This window comes from Gadus chalcogrammus, chromosome 16, assembly GCF_026213295.1.
Source record: "Gadus chalcogrammus isolate NIFS_2021 chromosome 16, NIFS_Gcha_1.0, whole genome shotgun sequence".
Classification (NCBI taxonomy): domain Eukaryota; kingdom Metazoa; phylum Chordata; class Actinopteri; order Gadiformes; family Gadidae; genus Gadus; species Gadus chalcogrammus.
In genome coordinates this window covers 3,206,527-3,217,012 of record NC_079427.1, presented here as the reverse complement: position 1 = coordinate 3,217,012, position 10,486 = coordinate 3,206,527, and the positions used below count along the sequence as shown (strand labels likewise).

Sequence of the window (10,486 nt, the reverse complement as noted above, 5' to 3'; positions counted from 1 at the left end):
TCCCTACATCCTTCCTTCCTACATCCTCCCTCCCTGCAGCCTTCTACCCTACATCCTTCCTTCCTACATCCTTCCTCCCTAAACCCTTCCTCCCTACATCCTTCCTCCCTACATCCTTCTTTCCTTCATCCTTCCTCCCTGCATCTTTCCCCCCCTACATCCTTCCTTCCTACATCCTTCCTCCCTGCATCCTTCCTTCCTACATCCTTCCTTCCTACAACCTTCCTCCCACAACCCTTCCACCCTACATCCTTCCTCCCTACATCCTTCCTTCCTACATCCTTCCTCCCTGCATCTTTCCCCCCCTACATCCTTCCTTCCTACATCCTTCCTCCCTACATCCTTCCTTCCTACATCCTTCCTTCCTACAACCTTCCTCCCACAACCCTTCCACCCTACATCCTTCCTCCCTGCAGCCTTCTACCCTACATCCTCCCTCCCTGCAGCCTTCTACCCTACATCCTTCCTCCCTAAACCCTTCCACCCTACATCCTTCCTCCCTGCAGCCTTCTACCCTACATCCTTCCTCCCTGCAGCCTTCTACCCTACACCATTCCTCCGTCCTGCTCCTGGTTAATAATAAAGGAAGCGCGCGTCAGACCACAGAATGAGCAGCTCCTTCTGTTGTACGTCTGCTGTCTGCACCGTGTTGCTCTGTCTGGGTTGGTTCTCCTTGCAGTTATGACCATCATGTACCATCATTAAGCATCCATCCATCCCCCACAATGTACCCATCCACCCATCCTGGAGATTACCCAGGGTAAACGTTTACATCCAGCCCTCCCGGCTCTAAGACAATAAGACACATCCGTCCTTTGCCAGTCCATTAAAGTACCGACTTAATCCCTATTATCGTGTTTAGCTAAAAACGAGTCTCCCGGCCCTCCTCCCGGGCTTCCTGCTCCCTCTCCTCCTCCTCAACCCTTTTATTGTCCTCCTCCTCATCTTCCTGTTCCTCCTCTTCCTCCTCCTCTGCCGTACTCTTCGATCCACGTTAAACCGAAGATAAAAATACACACCGCTAGCTGTTTACCCATCGCCATGCTGACAGGGTTCCTAGGCAACAGTACCACACCACTGAATAAATAAGGAATGGAATCGAGTATAATGGAATGGGATGGAATGTAATTAATATAATATAATAGATCGCAATTGAATCGAATGGATAGCATTAATCTATAATATATTATTTGAATTGTGGTTTTAGGAACCTAGTGGTAGCTTCCCAGTACCAAGCGATGATCGTCAGGTCTGCTCCACGGTGATGTGGGTTACCGGGAGCTGTCCAGCCAACGCTGCCTCTGGACGGAGGTGTGTGATTGGAGAGGAGTTAAACCACCTGGGCTTAAGTGATGGGAGCCTTAGAGATAATGTTGTCTCCGTCTGTAAAACAAGGCCTTCATCCCTCGATCTGATTGGATGTATTGAAAGGCCAACAGACACACAAAAACAAAAATGGACTTAGAAATATACCACAAACAAGATGCCCTGCCCCCGACCGAAGCTTCTCATAAGGACTTTATGTAAAGAATAAAGCAAGAGAAATATCAACGTAAACCGAAGTACAGTCACAACCAACACAGTCTGTGGGGTGCCTATCACCTAACGTCAGCCCTTGTGGAGGGGGAAGTTCTTCTGAAGGCCCAGGGAGAACCGGCCTCTCTTGACACTCAGAAGTTCTAGAAGGAGGAAAAAAAGAGAAAACATGCAACATAAACAGAACACAACCCAAACAACAAGACACAACGCATACAGCACCAGACAACACTAACAACACAATACGCACAACAGTACACACCAGTAGGCCTACAACCCCTCCACCTCATGCTGCTGATTCTGCAGTTTGGTCATAATGGTCTTTTGGGAAAAACAACAACACACACACACTCCCTCCTACGTCGGTGGTAAAGAGTTATTAAGAGACACTGTCTTCAGAAAATATCCACCTCCAGAATACAGGTGGTAACACCTTAGAGAAGGAAGTGATTGTGTGTGTGTGTGTGTGTGTGTGTGTGTGTGTGTGTGTGTGTGTGTGTGTGTGTGTGTGTGTGTGTGTGTGTGTGTGTGTGTGTGTGTGTGTGTAAGGTGGGGCAGATCATGGCTGGGGTTGTGGACTCCCAGTGTTTCTAACATGTTTCCCGACATCTTGCTTCCTTTTCAGAACAGATCAACTCTGCATCCAAAGAGGGTCGATATATTAAACCAGGCGGGACCCTCTGTGGACGAGGACCCCTAAAGGATACACGCCCCCAGAGTTGAGACCCCAGCAAACGACATCATATCCATTCATCATTCATCCAGTCCACCTTTGTTTTCTCTCATCAGCAACGGCTAACCCTGCGGTAGTCATAGCAACTGCCTCCCTGAGGTAGCCACAGCAACCATACTCCGTGTTGATGATGGATACAACCCTAAGGATAACAGACCATTTTCTGGGATCTTCAACACCTGGATATGGCACCGTTTAGTCCGCCTCAACCCAGGCTCTTGAATACCTATTCTTAAATCTACCCGGGTAGAATCAGAGATCACCAATCTTTAGAGACTACAAATGTAAAGAATCTGTTCGCTTCTCACTTCAGTTTTTTAGTACAGTTGTAGTATTGAAGATAAATATCTGTGCTGACATGATTTACAAGCCGGGAACTAAATGAACGAACCCTGAAGGTTTGTCCCGAAATAGAAAGCTGAACCTTTTATCGTTGGCTGTTCAAGGCCTAACGTCGTCCAAATCATAATTTCCAGAGTATATTAGAACAGAGATATAAATGTATTTTTCCCATGAACGCTGATGCACTCAGTCAACTGAAATGGGACAAGAGAGGACAAGCAGCGGAACAAACCGCTTGTGACAACTGAGTAAGAGGACGACGAGATCTGGGATCTGTTCAGACGCGACCGAGCTGGGGGGAAAAGCCCTGGACTGGGCTCCAGCAGAGCGAGCAGGGCGTTGCCACTTCGCCATGGTCTTGGTCTGCATCTGCGGGCTTGAGAGCGAGGCCTTCAATAAGGGAAAAATTAAAGAATTGGATTAAAGCATGGATTATCGGCGCGCCACTAAATCCCCCGACCAGCTGCTTCTGCGTGAACCAGGAGAGACGATTTAAAGAGAGAGAGAGAGAGAGAGAGAGAGAGAGAGAGAGAGAGAGAGAGAGAGAGAGAGAGAGAGAGAGAGAGAGAGAGAGAGAGAGAGAGAGACAAAGAGAGGTAGAGAGAGAGCTTGGCACATTGATTTATAGATTGTTTCTGGCTGGTGGATGACTTGGCCCACCTTCCCATAGCAGTAGTAGCAGCAGTGCTATCAAGGACGATGGACAACCAGGACGACCTGGAGCACCCTCTCCTAGGGGACAGCCCCCACCCGGGCCGAGGACTCCTGAAGGGGGTTTTGGTGCGCTGTGAGGAGGACCGGGTCTACCCCCCGCTGGCCTGGAGGGGTTACTGCGGTGGGCCCACCCACCACCTCCAGCACCCGCATCAGCAGCAGGTCCTGGACCCCTGTTCCCTACCGCGTAACCTGGAGTCCTGCTACCCCCCCTCGGGCCTCTGGGGTCCAGCAGAACCCCTGCTGAACAAGGACTACCTGGAGACCACCTTCGTGGACATCCACCCTGGGTCCATGCTGGAGAGGAAGCTGCTGGCAGAGGCCCAGGACCTCCAGAGTCTGTCCTACAGCGACGAGGAGGACCTGCTGCCAGACTTTGAGGTATGCCCCCCCCCCCCCCCCCCCCCCTTAAACGCAAAGCCTTATTAAAATAAAAGCCAAACATTGTTTAAGTTAAATGTGGGGGGCAGGATGGTCGAGTGGTCACAGTGGTTGACTCAGGTAAAAAGTTTTACAATTGCAATTAGGGCATTTGGCAGACGCTTTTATCCAAAGCGACTTATATCGGTTAATACATACACACATTCACACACCGATGGCAGAGTCAACCATGCAAGGCGACAGCCAGCTCGTCAGGAGCAGTTAGGGTTAAGTGTCTTGCTCAGGGACACATCGACACTCAGCTAGGAGGAGCTGGGGATCAAACTAGCAACCTTTCGGTTACAAGACAACTGCTCTACCTCCTGAGCTAAGCCGACCCAGTTTTAGGTTCAATCCCCAACATCAACAGATACCTGTAAGCAACCTCGGGCCAGAAAACCCAACCCCTATGTGCTCATCCATGGCAAAATAAATCCAAGCTTCGGATAAGCACAATATGCGTTTTATACCAGAATATTGTTACATAATGTTTTGATAAAACAGCAACTCAACAAAGCATTTTATCGTAATCTTCTAAAAAAATGTAATTTAGGGTGGTTTCTATAATTTCCCTTGACAATAGATATTCCGTATTTAAACGTCAGATTAATTCTTAATCACCAAGTGCATTAAACTCCTGCATCACAATCCTGAAAAGGGGAAGAGCCGGAGATGAAACTCGGAAGGAGGACTCAACTTTCACAAAAATAACAAAGATCCCCATCTTGTGACTCACTGTGGAGGAAGGAAGAGAAATCTGCTTCTCAAATCTCACCTGAAAATGTGGGGTGGGGAACTCCTAAAAAAAGCATATTGACAAAGTACATGGCACATGAAATGTATGGCATATACAGCAAATGCCTTTGCTGCTGTTGAATGAATGCTTTCCCTCAGCAAGGATAAAGGAATCGTTGTCTGCGATGATGAAGGCTTTGTGCATGATAATTACCATGTCTGGATTATGCCTAGCATCGCATGGTCAGACAACCCTCATAAGCGCCATGCACATCACTCACACACATGCATAAAATAATGCATGCACACAAACGCACAAAAACACACACACATGCGTGCGTCACACACATGCAAGCAAACAAATCATTAAAACACATCAAATCAAAATAGCCATTTAAAGCGTAGTCTTGAAAGGTTTCCATTGAAAGGTCAAAGGTACAACGCACAAGGGTCGCGCCACTGCAGGGGGGGATTCTGTGGGAATGTAACCTGGCATCAACCTTGAACACATGTAGATAACATGCTCTCTGTTCTACAGCTGAGGTTCCTCTGTGTTCTACAGCTGAGGTTGCTCTCTATTCTGCAGCAGAGATGCTATTTATAAGACGAAGCGGATCAATAGGGTGATCACAGACTAGCATGTGAACCCCGGACTAGCGGAGACGACCCTCGCAGATTAAAAATGATTACATGGCCCCATTCAAAATTATTAAATGGCCCCATTTTTCCATTATGTGTGTCATTGAAGAGCTATCAACACATAAAAATCTAGCGTTTGACAACGCATCCACCCGGACGCAAGAGTGTCCAACCAGATACACAATTGGCAGATCTGCCTACCAGTTGGTACAGTCTACTGTGCTATTCTAACCTAGATAGTGTTTCCAGAACAGAAGGACTGACCCGTGAAGTAAACAAAGGCCAAGTCGTCACAATAACCTTGTGAACTAATCTCTAAAGTCATGCTCTTCGAACTCTTTTCCACTTTAATCTCAAACGCAGGGAATTTTGGAAGGCTTTTTAAAAGATGGGATACCGAGTGGTCGAACAAACACACCAAAAAAACAAACAGTATGAGTCATGATTTGCCTGTGGTCAGCATAGCTGCGTACATCCAGCATAACCCCATTCAGTCACATTGTTTTACAGGCAAGAATCTCCTAGGACGTAAACAACACAGAGATAAATAAGTTCTCAAACAAATAAACAGATAAAGGTATAATAATAAGCATGAATTGAAACACCCTTTGATTCTATGTTTTAGCTTTGTTCTATTGCAATGCATTACAGATAATTGCTGACATTTGAAATTATAATGACAATTACACATGTAATTCAGTCTTCAGATTACATTTTTCTGGGATACCAGCAAAGGACATAGGTTGACAGTACCAGATGATAGTGGAGTGGTCATGCTGGTTATGATGATATGATGATGATGATGAGGATGAGGATGAGGATGAGGATGATGATGAGGATGTTGATGAGGATGATGACGATGACGATGACGACGATGACGATGATGATGACGATGACAACGATGATGTTGATGATGAGTAATGATTCAGAAACTAAGGTTGTTCCTCATTTCTTGTTTAAAGAAGCAAACCAGAGAGCAAGTACATAAAACTATTTCAGATTCCATTTGATCCAAAATGCCCATGGTGTGAATGTCGTCGTTGGTGTGACACTGATCGCGTGTGACCCGCGTGTGACACTGATCGCGTGTGACCTGTGCTCCACAGGACTCGTCCAGCGATGAGTTCAGCGAGTCGGACAGCGATAGCGACTTCCCCCTGATGATCCCCCAGGACCACCTCGGTCTCTCCTTCTTCTCCATGCTCTGCTGCTTCTGGCCACTTGGCATCGCTGCCTTCTACCTGTCACAGAAGGTACTGCACCCCACCGCTGGCAAAACACGGGGCACCATGCTTTGAGACTGTTATGATGATTATTACGATAAGGATTAATAATTTGAGGATTAATATGAGGATGATGAGGATGATGATGAAGATGATGTCTCTGTTGTGATGTTTATTATCATTATTTAGTGGTCGTTGGGATGGCGGTGATGATCGTGATGTTGATGATGATGATGATGGTGTTTATCTCGCTGTCAAATTACTAGGTTTTTGAAATTCAGTGTTAATATCAACTACAAATGAAACTGACACGTGAGTGTCTATGTGTCCGTGCGTGTGGCTCTGAACCACTCATAGATTACATCAGGTTAAGGTGAGGGTATCTGGATGGTTCCAGCTTCGACATTATGGAATTGCTTTGGGTTTATGGGATTACACCCCTTTTACAGATTTGTAGGATTATGGCGACAGAGCTTTCCAATACCTCAGAGCCACACAAAGCAGCCAGGGAAAGAACAAGGAGCCGAGATAGAGCGTACAGTCCCATCAAATCTGGGGTGTTTGTTAGTTTACAGTCTTGGGAATGAGCCCAGACTTTGATCCGCCCTCTCTGTCCTACAGCAAGGGGCTGTGTTTCTGAGTAGGGTTGGTTATCTCTCCAAATTATCCCCTGGTTTACTGAGGTAGGTAGTCTACTGGTTAGGTAGTTCCAGACAAAACGCATCTAGGTTCGATCCCCATCTTGCTGAGTTTCACTGGGCCAGATGCCCTAACATGCTCCTTGATGAAAGGTTTCGGAATTCATTGTAAGTCACTCGCGATAAAAGTGTCTTGTTAAAATACCGAAAGTCACAAAGATTTATGATGCATAGTCCAACCTACCAGTTGGTACAGTCCGTTAAGTTGTTTGGTTGTAGGTTGATCTATTATCATTTCTATGTGTGTGTGTGTGTGTGTGTGTGTGTGTGTGTGTGTGTGTGTGTGTGTGTGTGTGTGTGTGTGTGTGTGTGTGTGTGTGTGTGTGTGTGTGTGTGTGTGTGTGTGTGTGTGTGGAGGGGGGGGACGAGCTAACCATAAACCTGCAGCAGAGTTTCTTCACTCGTTTTTTTAAGGTATAATTAGAGTTAGAACAAGGAGGAGGGGTTTGATTTCCGATACGTCTACCTAAGAGGAGAGGGCAAACGCTAGAAAGGAATCAGAACACAATAGGAAACCTTTGAGTAAAATGACAACTAATGACAAGCTTTCTCTCTTTCCGCTCTTTCTCTTCATGCCGTCCTCCGTCCCCTCTACACTCCCCCTTCCTCCTCCCTTGCCCCTGCCTCCTCTCCCCCTCCCTCTCCTCAACCCCTCCACACCGCGGCCTCCTCCCCTTTTATCCCTCCCTCCCCCTTCTCCTTCTCTCCTTACCTCCCCTCCTCCCCTCCCCTCCCCCTTCTGTCCTTACCTCCCCTCCTCCCCTCCCGTCTTCACCTCCCCTCCTCCCCTCCCCTCCTCCTTCTGTCCTCACCTCCCCTCCTCCCCTCCCCTCCTCCTTCTGTCTTCACCTCCCCACCTCCCCTCCTGCCTTCACCTCCCCTCCTCCCCTCCCCTCCTCCTTCTGTCCTCACCTCCCCTCCTCCCCTCCCCTCCTCCTTCTGTCTTCACCTCCCCTCCTCCTCCTGTCTTCACCTCCCCTCCTCCTCTCTCCCCAGACCAACAGGGCCTCTGCTCAAGGCGACTATGAAGGAGCAACCGCTGCATCGCGCCACGCCCTCTGGCTCTCGGTCCTCTCCATTGTGTTCGGCATCATCACCTACATCTGCGCCATCGCTGCCCTCATCTCCTACCTGTCCGTCAAACCGCCCTAACGCAGCCTAAGGCCGGGCGGAAGGACACGCAGGGTGGAGGAAGAAGTATTTCCCTTTATGCACCAATGACATTGACTCTCTCTGTGACACACATGAAGAATTGACTTGATTCAGTCTACCTGCTTGGACCTTGGCATGGTACATGTTTTACAGACATAAAACCTGGACCGGAATCGGACAACGCGACTGGAGTTGAGATCTGGTTGACATCCATCATGGTTCAACTCAATGGTGACTCATTGGACATACAACCATCACAAATCATCAGGTTTCAAAGTACCTGAGACGTTTATTGCAATCTATAACTCAAAACTACAGAAGCCCTGTCCGTCAAAGCAGTTTTACCAGGTCAATGAAGGACTTAATCAAGAGCCTACAAACCTTTATATTTCGTGCATGTTGTCATTTTTCTTTGGATGTGTTTCTTTCCTCCTAGTTCATGTTCAGACTTCAGCTGCAAGAACAAAAACACGGGTCACAACGTTGTAGATAGCACGAAAAAAAACCACTCACTGGACGTTGATGGTTGGAATGATGTGATTGGACGATGGTGGTCGTGTGCAATGTAACAGAGGCTGCAGATTTAAGGACCAGTCCCGACCAGGCCACTATCACTGCTCCTGGTTGCCCCACTTTCCGAGGTTGTGAGAGGCCTACAGAGTACCTGAAAAAACGTGTTACATTTAATAAGACAATTTAAATCCACTGCTATTTATAGGTTTTGTTTGTTTACCATGTAAATAGAAATGTGCCAAAAGAATAAGGTAAGATACAGTAGAACTTTATTCTATTATATGACGGGAGATTTGGAAAAGCAAGGAATAAGAGTTGAATGGAAAGCATGGTGTGGTGACTATGTGATGAAGGAGGACTATGTTGCTGGGAGCTGAACCTTGGAGACGAGTACTGATCGCGGAAGACATCTCAGGAGAAGAGAGATATTATTTTAAAAGGCAGTGAGCGAGACGCCCTCTCTCCTTCTCGCCTTCAACTTCTAAGATGGAATCCTCTGAAGAAAATAAGCCTAGTCTATGCATGGTACGCTCTGACACACTCCATTGGATGCGTTTTGTTAAGAAAAAGACGGACAAGGCGCTTTTAAAAAAAGAATTGCTGACATCCACTATCCCCGTCCGCCCTCCCCTCCGTCTGATTGGACGAGACGTTTAAGCATTCGGCATCCATTACATGCATGATCTGTTGCGGCAACGGCTGTAGTCCCGGTGAACTCAGCGAATACTGCATGGTGAGTCTGCACTCTGCTACGCTGCTGCTCCCAGCTTCATCTGCATCCCTGCTCGACTGCAGGAACAGCTTTGTGTGCTTCATGAACGTCCCCCTGGATCCGAGTGCTCTGGCCGCAATGTACCACAAAACAAACCTCCTCAAGGAAATTCAGACAGGACAAAAAACATGATATCGTGCTATAACAGGATATTTTATATTTAGATATATAATATAGTTTTATAGATATGGAATCTACGCTGTTATGAATAACCATGCTTTGTCAAAACATCTTAAGAACAGCTGTTGAGACTTGCTTCCGAAGATCTACAATCTGTATGAACACTTTAACAATCTGTGGTTCCTCTCCGTCTACATGTTATCTACCACCATTGTGGATATGCTGTGGTTTAACCTCTTTTTGAGTCTGGTGATGACACTGCTGGACAGGGCGTTCCACAAGCTTCTCACACTATAACGTTAGACACACCAGTCAAATACCTGTTCCTTTGCCGGTACAATAAACGGGGGCCCTATTTAGCTGAAAGTGTGTTGTTGATTGGCAAGCCATTTCAAAAGCTAGTGGGTGGACACACCTACCTAATGTCACAATATGGTAGTTTGAATGGGTTTGAAATGACTCAATCAACATCACACTTGTTGGTAAAATAGACACTTTAAAAGTCACAATGAACATTCTAAATGCTTATTGAGACAACTCTAGCCTTAGAGAATATGGGGTCAAACTAAAGCTCTAAATAAAGAAAGAATGGGTGGTTGGGTGTATGATGTGAAGCACTCAGTTAGAACACCAAGCCAACCCCAATAGGTGAACGGCCACTAACTGTCCTACATTATATCAGCAATGCTGTACACCTTCCACCTCAGCTTCCTTGTATTTAAAATGTTAATACAAAAAAAATGTGTAAAAACGTAATAAATGCACTTGGTTTCAGACATTGATTTTCTTTTGATAATGCATGTGTCAGAAAGGGTTCATAATCATTCTAAGGTGCTGTTGCTTCTGTTAATTTAAGGGGAATGACACACCAACAGGTGCATTGTTCATT

At 46.6% G+C, this 10,486-nt stretch overlaps 1 protein-coding gene across 1 annotated transcript; it reads left to right on the top strand.

Annotated features, from left to right (window-relative positions):
- The first annotated feature begins 3,310 nt into the window (after positions 1–3,310).
- tmem91 (transmembrane protein 91) lies at positions 3,311–10,422 on the top strand. Its single transcript, XM_056612330.1, has 3 exons — positions 3,311–3,706; positions 6,226–6,372; positions 8,037–10,422. The coding sequence occupies exons 1-3, from the start codon at positions 3,311–3,313 to the stop codon at positions 8,190–8,192; spliced, it is 699 nt and encodes a 232-aa protein (XP_056468305.1). The 3' UTR covers positions 8,193–10,422.
- Positions 10,423–10,486: the final 64 nt, after the last annotated feature.

What these genes read in the sequence shown, in the direction of transcription:
- tmem91 (XM_056612330.1), top strand. Translation starts at nt 3,311, where the DNA reads ATGGACAACCAGGACGACCTGGAGCACCCTCTCCTAGGGGACAGCCCC. An exon ending in ACCTGCTGCCAGACTTTGAG is followed by an intron (nt 3,707 to 6,225) that starts GTATGCCCCCCC and finishes TGTGCTCCACAG; the next exon opens with GACTCGTCCAGCGATGAGTT. An exon ending in CCTTCTACCTGTCACAGAAG is followed by an intron (nt 6,373 to 8,036) that starts GTACTGCACCCC and finishes CTCTCTCCCCAG; the next exon opens with ACCAACAGGGCCTCTGCTCA.